Source organism: Melopsittacus undulatus, chromosome 3, assembly GCF_012275295.1.
Source record: "Melopsittacus undulatus isolate bMelUnd1 chromosome 3, bMelUnd1.mat.Z, whole genome shotgun sequence".
NCBI lineage: Eukaryota > Metazoa > Chordata > Aves > Psittaciformes > Psittaculidae > Melopsittacus > Melopsittacus undulatus.
Window position 1 is genome coordinate 70,507,968 of NC_047529.1, and position 13,112 is coordinate 70,521,079.

At 41.3% G+C, this 13,112-nt stretch overlaps 1 protein-coding gene across 2 annotated transcripts in view; it reads left to right on the forward strand.

The window, feature by feature from the left end:
• The first annotated feature begins 10,069 nt into the window (after positions 1 to 10,069).
• ENPP1 (ectonucleotide pyrophosphatase/phosphodiesterase 1) overlaps positions 10,070 to 13,112 on the forward strand; it is a 55,883-nt gene continuing 52,840 nt past the window's right edge. Inside the window, exon 1 of one of the 2 annotated variants that reach the window (XM_005154818.3) lies at positions 10,070 to 10,258. In XM_005154818.3, coding sequence (XP_005154875.2) covers positions 10,070 to 10,258 — 189 coding nt within the window. The remainder of the gene's footprint in view (positions 10,259 to 13,112) is intronic. The other variant, XM_034060792.1, reaches the window with a different exon arrangement.

The following is a 13,112-nucleotide window of genomic DNA, read 5'->3' on the forward strand; positions in this document are numbered from 1 at the left end:
GAGAAACAACCTCAGAAAAAAGATCAAAGGGAAATTGTCTTATGTGCTTGAGCCGATGCATGAACTAAAACTGATATGCTGGAGCTTTGGATTTTTATACCATAAAAGGGAAGAATGAGCGTATTTACTGCCTTCTAGCTTTTATTAAAAGGTTATTCCAAATACTTTTCATATAAGCCTTGTAAGGATTCTGTATTTGCATAGTTCATAGAGTAAAATTAATGCTTATCTCTGCTCTTCACATAAAACTTCTGAAAAGATAGATGTCTGGCATGTACTTTGAAACTTTAAGCTCACACAGAGAAGGGACTATAGGAAAATTTCCCTTGCATCCTCAAACCCTATTCTGTTAATATCTATCTTCCAATAATTAGTAGGGAACCTAAACAATAATATTTGCTAATATAGGCTATGTAGGCTTTTTTTTATTTGTAAACAAAACACAGACTGAATGATTGAGCACAGGGTCAGCGGCAGTGCTGGGACTGGTTGTTGTGGTGAGGGACCAAGTCCTGGTGGGTGCCTCAGGTGTTGAATTCATATAAGTAGGCCTCCTTACCAGGTCAGTCTTCTTGATCATTCTCAGAGCTGCTGAGTTGGATTTCCTCACATTAGAGAGATAGGAATCATGGAAAAAGACAGGCTTGGGGCTATATAAATTGTTCTAGTAAAAAGGGCTATGACAAAAGCCAGAGGAGATGTCTCTGAGAGGCATCAGATGAAGAAAACATGGCTTGTGTACAGGTGGAGACAGTTTATGTTGTTTCTGTGGAAAAGCTAAGGTGCATTTATAGAATCCTCTTAGACAAACCCGTTCCTCTCTAAGAATTCTAACAAGAACATGGAGCTATGCCCAAAGTTTTACTTGTTTCATAATTGTTTGTAAGTGCTCTGAAAGCCCATGCACACGGTGAATTGCTAAGTCAGAAGAATATGGGCAATGACTTCTGACTGTCAATTAGAGCACTTCATTACTTCATCTCAAGGAATTGCTTGTGCTACTCCTCTCCTCCATGGAAAGCAATTAGAAGTAGTAAATGCTAAACCTTTTTCCAAATAGGCTAGATTAAAAACATGATTTGAAATTCAGGTTATAAGGAGCTCTTGTCTACCTGTTTGATTAGCAGTTCTAACCATGTTTCACAGCATCAGTCAACTTGCTGTCAGTAAATGCTATCATGATTACCAATACTAAACAAGTCTAAAGGGGTAACTAATAATGAAGTGCCTTAGCACTTAGTTGCCTATTTCAAAATGTCAGCTACCACTACTGTTCAGATGCTTTCTCTGTGAATTATGCTGCAGTTCAGAAGAAGTGAATAAGTACCAGGGTGACTAAGTACAACAACCCTGTGCTAACACCTTGAATGTGTTACAGGAAGATACTTTGCACAGACAAGCAGTTCTTCAGAAGCTTCAGTGTGGCTAGTGTGAGACAAGCTGCTTTTCCAATAACTTGTAAACTATTTGGCCAAGATATCTGGTACATAGAGCTATTGGAACTTTCCATGAAAAAGGAACCCCAGACAAAAATAAACATTCACTAAAAATACATGATGTGTCTTTCTGGTGTGAGGGTAAAATGACTTTTAGACACCACCAACATCCTAGCTGAGTCAATTAAACCTCCCTTAAAATACATAGTTGGGTTTGGTTGAACATTTTCCTTTTTAAATGGTGACAGTCTAAAGAAACATCCCTAGAAGAGCTGACAACTTGGTTTTGGTTTTTTTTTTTTCTTCACATCTTCTTACAAAAAGACAAATGAATAGAAAGATTAATGGGGAAAAAAAAAAGCTTTTAAGCTTTTATGTGGAGTAGTTCCTTGTCAGGTAGATTTCATACGCTGGCCTGAGATATTTTCCTTTTTTTTCCAGCTTCTTGGTCCTAGCAGGGAAGGCTCATACGAGAAGGCAACACTTGCACAGCCTGCATTACATACCCTGCAGTGAGTGATGCTTAGCCAAGATTTGCTGAGTAATATAGACTTTCTCGTAAGTGATGGACTACTGAGAAACTGGGGACAAACAAGTTTAGGCAAGGGAAGCAAATATGGAATGAGCCAGTCTGCCTCTGACAGCTGAAGGTCATCTGGTTGTGGCATGTCCATATAAGAGAATTGCTGATTTAGTTGCATGTCGACATCTTCAAAGTAAAGTTTGTTAATGAATTTGACATAAACGACTTGGGAGTTTATAAAGGATCTTTAACTCTACTCCTCAGTAAGATTAATTTGCAAATTAAGCTAGAACAAAGATTGGATCTAGTTGTGGGCAGGCTGAGAGTCTGCTGCCTGAAATACCCAGTGCAGGCTTGGTCAGCAGAGGAGTGGCTGCTCTTACTGTGAAAGACCTGCTTTCTGTTATTCTACTTCCTGAATAGACCCAGGAGTGTTGCCTTCCGCTTCTGTTATAAGCTACAGAAGGTGTGAAAACAGAACAGTAGAAATTAGAAGACTTATGTTCTTAATATTCTTTTATACTTATTGTGGAGCCGCTACTTACTAACTTGCAACGCTTCCATTTAGAACTGGTTTAACACATATTTGCTAGATGGAGTCTGTCATCCTCACCTCCAGACTTCAGTTCTCTTTGTCCACCATCACTTTATCCACCAAAATATTATGACTCATAACAACAAACTCAAATTCTGCTCTGAAACTAGGGCAGTAGGTTAAGTTTGGATGACAGAATATTCCTTGGAATCTTCTGAGTTCCTGAAGATCATGCCTAGGGCACCTGTATAGACCTTGAATCAGACTTGGAAGAATGTGCTTCCTGGCATTCCCTGCAATCTGAATTAGCTGTTCTTCCTGACACCTAGTTCTGGCAAATCCATGAACAGTCTTTTGATAATTCCTGGGTCAGGCATAAAGTAGCAGGATTCAACAGCAGGCACCCAGCTAGAGACTTCATGCTGGTTCTCACAAAAAGGGGTAGGTGCAGTGTCCTGCCCTAGAGCAGCTAATGCATTCTCGAAATATCATCCTGAAGGATTTTTAGTTTTGGTTTGGTTTTTTTTTTTAACTATTATTTAAACGTGCACTGTTTCCCTTTCCTGGTGGGCTTCGCGCCCAGGCCGTGTCCTGGAAAATGGTTTAATTTTATCACACTGAAGCAGCTTTACCAGAAACAGTGTTGTGCATCCTCTTGTAGTTTATAAATATTTCTAAAAATCTGTTTTAATAAATACAGAGGAGGCAAACTATAGAGCCCAAAAGAACAACATTAAAATGTTCTCTGGAATTTCCCTGGGTAGCTTTTCGTTGTGGGAACCTAAGTGGAAGCAGCACAGGTTAAACGGGTGACAAGGCAGAGTTGAAGACTAGAGTTGAAGGAGGACTGGGGTGAACTCAGGTGCTCGTCACATCTACTCATGCTGTTTGGGGACAACAGTGTGAGTATCTCCTACCAGGAGACACTGTTTCCCTACTTGATGAGTTTTTCTTTATATGCATGCTTGCATCAAGTCAGAAACAGCACAGAAGCACCACCAAAGAACTCAGGCATAGGCTGATGTGGCATGCAAGAATGCATTTATCCTTGACAGTAACAACATACAAGCCTCTAATGTTAGATAGCTTTTTCCATTGGAAAAGACTTTCTTCCTGAGAAAATATGATTCCAGTCTTCTTAATTAGAGATTACTAGAGAGATCTAAAATTCATGGTTCATTAAAATTTATATACAGATGTTGTTCTTAAGCAGTGTTTAAGCTTTCAAAAGTATTTGTAAACAGACCTGTCAGTATTACAAAACCAGATGTCCAGTGAAGGCTGTGATGGTCAGGACTCCAGAAACACGGAGCATTTGTTGTTGTAACTCTGAAGCACAGAAACACCACAGCTATTCAAATTACTTGAAGGATTTATGGGTGCCCTTTTACAGAGGGGAAATTTGATACAACAAAATGTTTTCCAAAGGTGCTTTGTTCTATTGAATCTAATTATCTCCTATTGTATCTAATTATCTTCTAACTTGACAATGCTTGCATATACAGCAATGAAATTCAGATGAGTGAGAAACAGCATCTGCAGGATTAAAACCCAAAGATACAATTTACCCTCTCTTTCCTCCCAGGTGCTCCTCTCCTCTCCCTCCCTTCTGGAGATCTTTATCTCTCAAGTTTTCTAATTGGCCTTAACATTCTACTTGTCCGGTATAATGCTAATGTTAATCATGTTAATATTAATAATGTTTGAACTCCTGACTTATGCTTTCATTAGTTTTTCTCTGAAAGGAATAAAAAATGGTACTTTTCTCATTATCCCTGCACGTGGTATTTTAATTTTGTGCTAGTATTATTGAGTAATAGCCTGTTTTACGATAACAGTTGTTTTCTTAAATGTGCAAGAAGTTCCTGGATCAAATTGCTTCGTGGAAATAACTTTTTTTTTTTAATGATAATTCAGTGCAGTAAAGTCTTAAAGCATTATTCTGGGTACTTTTCAAAAGTAAATATATTTTTCCAGAATATTTTTTGTGATATTTTAATATGTTCATATGAAATAGATGTTGTTCCAGCAGTGAAATACAAACTTGGCATTTCATGCACTTGCTTCCAGTAAAAACGTAGTGAAAGCCAATGCCTGTAGCTGTTGAAAAGGAGATATGCAACATCTGAATGGTAATGCTACTCTGCAGGGCATAGGACTTTCTCACATTACACTGACCTACGTATTTTACATTGTGACAATAAATACTAAAATTTAAAGAGGTATTTCTTCAGGCACCAAGAATTAAACTGTAGACTTAGGCAGTAAGAAATTAAACCCTACTGCAGAATGGGATGCATGCTAAAAGTGTGCATGTGTTCAAAACGTTGTTAGACATGATGAAAAATTATCATGAACAGCATTTAGCAGGAAACATTCCCTCTGGCTCAAATCTCAGCTGCAGATCTTTGACTGCTGTTTAACTGGATCTAATACAGCAGTTGTACTCTTAGGCATGAAATAAAGGTGGATTTCAAAACTGTTTATATGATTCAGGAATAGAAATCTCTCTGGAGATGTGGGATGTGCATTCCTAAATTCCTTGCATTTTTTTTTCCCAGATCTCTGTCCCCAGCTGACCATCTATTTCAAAAAGCCCTTTTTTTTCTTTTGTTTAATCTCATCTCTGTATTAAATCTTGTTCACTTTAAGTTGTCAAAAATCAGTGGGATGTAAGGGGATTTCTCAATGTGATTGAGGTTGGCGAGGCTTGGCCTTATGCACCTACGAGATTCAGAGGGGAGTTAGTCAATATAATTTTACAGTGGCCTTTCTATAGGTTACCTTCTGGACCACCAAGTTGTTATAGATGTCTCAGAAAAAATGTGCTTTGAGGCAGGAACTGAAAGAGGAGATGGTTGTAGCATGTCGATATTACGCAGACGCCAACATGGACAAGAGCACAAGTATGCCTTCTGCTTATTTAACTAGTTTACATTGGAATGCAACATTTAAGTTGTGAAAGAATGTTCCTTTAAACACCAGTTACCTGCAGTGATGTTACAATACCTACATTATTGCTTTGTTCTGGACTCCTCTCAGTTTGAGACACCCTGCTTTTAATCTCACTAGAAACAGCACTGAATTAACCCTTCAGGACTTCAAGAAACCATTGTACTATTTACTTTACTACAGTACTTTTCCATTTTTTTTTCTTCTCATTGTTGAACATCTTATTACTTTTCCACCACAGGTACAAAAATATTCTTCCTGGCAATAGGCTTTCTTGTGTTTACCATTCAGATATGGTTGCAGATTAGATATTAAAACTGTGCTTACTAGAGAGATTACACTGGTAACAGCATAATGAACATCTGCTTGGGCAGCATTAAGGTATTCAAACATCTTATAATGTGCTTCCCACCAAATACTGCCAATATCTTGTCATCATGTCAGGATTTTATCGGTTAAGGTGTTTAGGCATTTTTTCTAAAATCAAATAAAGGTATATTTATATAGCTTAGAGAGATAGGTAATCACTGTGAAGCAAGTGTTTCCTATTGCTAAAATAGGCTTTTCATATTTTCCTTGTATTGTTGCCAAGAATCTAACAACTGTTAGATTAAGTTATAAAATTTACAGTAATATATGCCAAACGAAGACTGACAGCAGGCAGGATAATGCCATTTTTTAATGATACAGGAAATACATGTTTTTTTCTTAAAGACCAGTAAACAGCCAAAAAATGGGCAATTCTTTGCAATTTTCTCTGTACACTTACCAAAAAGGGGGCATGTTGGAGAGTAAAATTAACACATGCTTAAACAAATAGTTATAAAGGACTGAGTATTTTTTTCCTGACAGAGATGTGATAGGAAGTTCAGAACTTGAATCTTTCAATGTGTGTCCTGAAACTTTACCCTGTGTCTTGTATCTTTGCTCAGCTATATGCCTTCTCTTGATGCTGGTTTTACAGATATAAATCTGAAAAAAGACAGTTCAGTCCACCTGGTTTGATGTGCCTGTAAATACCATGGGATTCCTGACTTCATCTTAGGCATTAATGCAAGACACAATTAAATGGTTTCAGATATAACTTCAGTTTCAATTGTGCATTTTATTAAGGATTTATTCAATTTTTGTAAAGTTTTTAACATTTGGTGCTAAACAGAATTCCCCATGAGGATAACTCAGAAACTAGGATAACTGTTAATTTTTTATTGAATTTTAGAATACAACACAGCTTGCATGCAACAATTCCAGAGAAATCCTCACAGCAGGAGCTGAGAAACAGAGCTCCATTACCTCCTCTAAGGTGGGGAGTCTGGTGTTACACTAAGAAGCAATGGTCTCTTAAGGAGCAGCTCCAGGCTTTTAGTGTGGAGCTCCTGGCTTTTTCCATGGCCACAGAAATTTTGCAGATGATTAGAGACAAACATAGGTGCAAGAAATAGTTTCCACAAATACTGGGAGGTTTATGATGCAGTCTAAGGGTCAAGACCCAGGCAACCTGGAGCTGACTGTCACAGGCAGGACACCTTGCAGGATGGTACTCCTCTCCCTGCAAGCTCAGTTTGTTCCCCTGCTCTGGCTGAAGTGAGCAGATAGTCCACTCATGCAATGAGGTGCAATTGACACCTTCTGTTGCTAGCCCACAATTCCTATTTGTGCCATAACTACCTTACAAACTGGGGTCAGATAAGGGTAGTTGGTGTTTGCTCCAGTCTTTCTAACAAACAGACATTTGGTGGAGATTCTTAAAACTACAAATTCAAAGTAATTAAATTTAAAGAAATGCAAGTGACAAGTGTCACAAGTTCCGAGATGATGTTCACCATACCCTCCTACCGCATCATTTATGCTTGTTTTTCTTCCCTGCAGCTGCTAATGGCTGAACAACAAACTAAAACTGAAGGTCTCTGGTGACTCCCTTTACAGGAAGGCCTGGAAATGTGAAGTTGGTGCTGCTGCTGTTCTCCCTTGACACTTGATGAGGCAGTTTGATCCAGTTACAGCTGGAGCTGGCAGCGGCTCTGGTTTCCTTAAAGGCTTCATCAATTTCTTTTGAAATTGCATAGCCAATTCTTTGGAATTTTGATTTGCAACCTCATTCATTGCACAGTGATGTTTTCTGTCCCGTAATTCTTAAAATGGTATTGACTGCTATTTAACAATGTCCCCAAAAAGATCAAGCAGCTGTAGATTTCTGTAGGTTTAACACTGGAAATGTTTCCGCTCTTCCCCTGGTATTCAACAGAAATGACTTTTCACCTAATTTATTCAGTGTCAAAACTTAGTTCTTTTTGGCCTTCCATTCTCCTCTTGAGTGCCTTGACACCCTGACAGCTGAAATGAGAGTACTTCTCATTGGTAAGTTAATTATTTCCCATGTTTCCATGCTGGTTAATTATTTTCCGTGTTTCCATGCTGGTTAATTATTTTCCATGTTTAGCCTGAAGCACCTTAACTGTTTGTATTGACATAGAAAGAAATGATAAAATTGAGGATGTTCCATAAATATTTGTACACAGAAATGTAACCATAATGAATAGCTAATGAATGGCCAACTTCCTGTTAGCTACAGCTGCAGAGTATCCTTTATTTCATAGAATCATAGAATAGTTAGGGTCAGAAAGGACCTTAAGATCATCTCGTTCCAACCCCCCTGCTATGAGCAGGGACACCTCACACTAAACCATATCACCCAAGACTCTGTCCAACCTGTCCTTGAACACTGCATTCATAGCTTCCTCGGCCAACCCATTCCAGTGCCTCCGTTTCTATGGAAAAAAAAATGATACATTTTTTGTCTGTGATGCAGTTATACATAATTTCCATTGAATCATCAGTACAAAGCATGTGCTATTCAAACTTTTGAGTGGAAGACTTAGGACAAGAAAGGAGATTTATATTCTTTGCTATATTCTTAATCAGAAAATATCTTTCTACAAACACATGAAAATGAAAGATGAAGTTTTATTATTTGTAAAAAAAAAACCCTAAGCCCAAACCAACAAACAACCTGAAAGCTTTTATTTTTTTTTTCTAATTTTTTTGTGGTTTTCCTTTTTCTGAAGGGGGAGGTGAGGCGGGAGGAAGACATTTCTTTTTTTCCTGCCAGTGTAACTGGAAACAGAAAGAAAAAGAAGATTTGAACTTAAAACCATGTGGTTGTAGGGTCTTTTCACTCATAGAAAGAAAAAAGTGAGGATGTTGCTGCCTGTTGTGCAAGTTATTAAAACCACATTCACTGGAAAGGAAAACCCCAACCCCCCCCAAATCCCCAACAAACCCAAACAAAACAATTTGGCTATGTCTGTTTTCATGAGTGTTTTAAAATTATCAGACAATCAGTATTCAGATTACTTTTTTTAACAGTTCAAATGTCAAATCTTTGAACGTACAGTAAGTCAGCAGCTGTTTGAGAGGTGCAGCATTGAATGAAGGAGATGCTTACTGTAGACTCAGGAGCTTAATTCTCACAGTTCCTGTTTCCCTTTATTTCTGTAATCAAGTGAAATATATGTGTAGAAATCCTCATGTCTGCACCTATGGAACCTCATGAGATGACAGCAGACATGCAGGCAGCTCTGCACTAACTTCAGTATGCTGTGAGCTGCAGCAGCACTACAAACCAGCAATTATTTTTAAAGGAAATTTGTAGTGGCAGCCTGACTGTGCAACTCAGCTCGAATAGAAAACAGAGCAACAACATTTTGACAGGGATCAAAAACACTTCCAAAGGAAATTTTCATTTCAGAAAATACAGATGTTGTCAGAAAGTATGGAAATGCCACTCTTTTCAGCATACATTGACAGTAAAAATAAATCCACCACAGACGCCTCAAGCCCCAAGAGATCAAAGCCATAATCACATCAGAACTGAAAGACAAAGTCTAATATTTATATAACTATACATATGATAATAACTTAATAAGTAATGGAAAATGTATTACTTCAAGAAATTTTAAACTTAAGCTTACTTTGTGAGTCTTGGTTGCTTTGGGTTGTGGCTGCCCCATCCCTGACAAGGTTCAAGGCTAGGCTGGGTGGGGCTTTGAGGAACCTGGTCTAGTCGAAGGTGTCCCTGCTCATGGCAGGGGTTTGGAACTGGATGAGCTTTAATGTCCCTTCCCTTCGGTGGACGGGAGAGAAGGCAGACCAGCGGCAGGGGACGCGCACCGGGTGCTGACTGCGTGCCTCTGGCGACACCGGGAACGGGACCCCCGCCCCCGCGCACACCTGCGGGGCCGCCCGGCGGCTTCGGGGAAGGCCGCGTCACCGCCGCCGGGATCAGGCAGCGGAAACTTTCCCCGCGCTCCCTCGTAAACACTGCCCGGCGCCCTCCCCCGGCCGCTATTTCGGACCGCCGTGATGTCACGGCAGCGGCACCTCCGCCGCCGCCCTGGCCGCAGCCCGCCCTCACCTGCAGGGACGGGGCAGAACGCAAGGGAGGCCGAGCGGGGCGGGAGAGAGCAGCTCCCCTCCTCCCGGCGGCCGGCGAGGGATGCCGGCGGGGGAGCGGGGGCCGCCGGCCGGGCTGCCGGGCGGGGCGGGGCCGGGTAGGGCAGGGCTGCCTCGCCACGTTATTAATAGCCGTGGCCGCGGCGGGTGAAGGGTAGAGCTGTGGGGATCATGCAGGGCAACGGGCAGCAGGCGGTGGCGGGGAAGGGCCATGAAGACCATCTCGGCGGGATAGGGGCGGCCGATGGGCTGCAGGCTGCGGCCGTGCCCATGCTGCCGGCCATGGAGGTGGCCGAGGAGCCGGAGAAGCCTCCAGGTGGCAAGAGTAAGGACCCCAACACCTACAAAGTGCTCTCCCTGGTAAGGGCCGGGGCGCCGTGGGGCCGGCGGCTTTCCCCGGGGCTCACCTCGCCGGCGGTGCGTGTGAAGCGGTGCGGCTGCGGGCAGGTGTTCCTGCCCGCGGTGCTGGGAACGGACAAGTCTCTGCCCGGCCTGTCGGGGATGGGAGAGGGGTCCGTGGTGGAGCCGTCAGAGTCTCCCGGGGAGCTGTCCCGCCGGTATGGGGCGGCCTGGACAGCAGCGGTTCCCCAGGATGGCCGGGCGCGGTGCTGCCGGACGGACCCTCCTTCCCTCCGCGGGAGCGCGCTCTGGGTGGAAGCGCAGTGCTTGTGCTTGTTACCGCTGACAACCTGCTGGGAAGCGGGATTCGTGCTTTTCCAGTTGATTTATTTTGCGGTTTTCATGGTGCTCAGGGCTGAGCCTTCTCGATTCTTTTGTAATGTTAGCGGTTGTCCCGTCTCCCACCGTGTGGTTTTAAATGGTTGGTGTAGAGGATGCCCCAGGGAAGGCTAAACCAGGAAAATACGGTTGGAAATGCTAAGAGTTCAAGAGACAAAAGGCCAGAGAAAGTATAAGTGGAGACACTTTCAGCCCTTGATGGCCAGAGCCATTGTTAGCAGGTAGGTCACTTTCCAGTTTTAGCCCTGTTGGTGTATCGTAATTATCCTCCCTGTAGCGATGTGAAAATAAAGCTTTCTGGACTGCCTGGAGTTATCATTATGATGCTAAAGTCATTACAGAGGTGAAAGAACTGCAGCATTCTTGGAAGAAAGCTTCAGTGGAGCTGCACTAGACTTTTATTACATATATATCTCCATAGGTAGATTTCACTGCATTAAAGCTTAAAGATCAAGATGCCTTTCCAAATTTACCCATAGCTTTATAATCTGATAATTATTTCAAATTAATTGTTCACATCATAACAACTGTGCTGGTTGTACTTTCAATGATAAGTTGCACTTCCAAGTTTGTCAGAACTTAAGGAAGATACCAAAATTCATGTTGTGTTCCATAGTAGTTTCCATGTAGAAGGTTTTTTTTGGCAACCTTTCTTATAGAAAGTACTCTTAAATAAAAGCTTGCAGCTTGTTTCATTACTTTGTTCTGGAAAGGATAGGTTGTGCTATAAAAGCCGCTACAGTTGGATGAGCTTTTTTTGCCATCCAAAGCCCAGCTTTTTTCAGGCTTAGAAATAGGTGATTATAGTGGGAATAGTGGAAAATAATCATATGCTATTAAGAAACTAATGTTGCTCTTACCTTTTTAGGCACTAGTGCAGCAAAATGATTAGAGATACCTAGGCTCTTAAAGACTGTAATTGAACACAAGTTAAAATGTTTGCAGGCACTTATTCTTCTGAAATAAGTCCTTATTTTTCAAACCATAGCTGTTCACTGTGAATTGACAAAACATTCGTCCTGTGCTGACTGAAGTGCCAGGGTAAAATATACGTCATCTATGCAGAAGTAATTTAAAACTTCTACACATAGATGACTGCTGTATTGTTTTTGGCAATTGCAGGCGGTGAGATAATTTAGAATATTCAGAGAGAACTTGAAAAGCTTTCTAAATACTACAGGTGTTGCTGGATTGAGTAAAACAAGATTGTATTTCATCTCAGGTTGCCCAAGGAAGTTGTGAATGCTCCATCCCTGGCTGTTTTCAAGGCCAGGTTGGACAAAGTCTTGGGTGACATGGTCTAGTACGTGGTGTCCCTTCCCATGCCCAGGGGGTTGGAACTCGATGATCTTAAGGTGCTTTCCAACCTAACTAATCTATGAGTATGTGGTTCCAAGCTTCATGTTAGAAAATGGAAAACTGGCGTTGGAAATGGAATTTTGTTCTTTCTCGCAAGCCAATGCGTTGATAATGACATCCCCATGTAAGAAAGAAGTGAGTAGACTTACCTGCTTGGTGGTTTGGATTGGGCAATGTGACTAGACATGGGTAAACTCCCTTTGCCTGTATGCACCATAGCTGCATGCACTGTTGCTTCCTTTATTTAGGTAGATTAAAAAATAAACAAACCACAAACTCCCCCCCCAAAACAAACATTCGCCCCTCCAAAAAAAAACCAAACATCACCCCCCAAAAAAACACAAACAACTCAACAAAAACCAAAAACAAACAAAAAAAAAACAACAGAAAAACCCCCAAACTACCAAAATCAGCCCAAAACCTGACTTCAGGTAAATTTAAAATTTTTATTTATTTTATTTATTTTATTTTTTTATAAAAGCATATGAGTGCATTTCTAGTGATTAGTGAATACTTGAATTACGACTTTTTTGTTTTCCTGGGAAGCTCAGACTTGCTTGCATTCCACTCTTCCTATACAGGTGCCTGTCCCCTGTAGATGCCTGTGCAATTTGTGAAGAGAACCTTGATGCTCTCAGCTTCTGTCCCTGAGCCAACCTTACTGCAAAGTTCCCTGGTGCAAAAGTTTGTACCATGCGGACTTTACCCATGGGTTTTATTGATTGTGCTAGAAGCCTCTGTGTTGGCTGGAGGTACTCGGTGCATTGGTTACGGGCAGATGTAAGTAGATGAGGAAGTAGTATGGAGTCACTTCCACTTGTAGCAGTGCTTGTTGTGCCAGGTGTAATTTGAAGTTCAGCTGTAGGTTTTCATACCATGCAGGTTGATCTGTTGTTGCACAGAGAGAATTCCATAAATGATGGGACCAGCCCCCAGTATTTACTAACCACTGAGGCAAAGAAATTAAAACATCCAGCTTTAAGCAATTGTGAGAGGTGGTAATCCTTCTGTTTATGCAGTTTGTGCACACCTTTTCATTTAGTGTCTTGCCAGTTTCTGAGATTGTACCTTTGTCCCTCAAAGCCCAGTGAGCTGTCTACAGGCTTCCAGTCCCTCC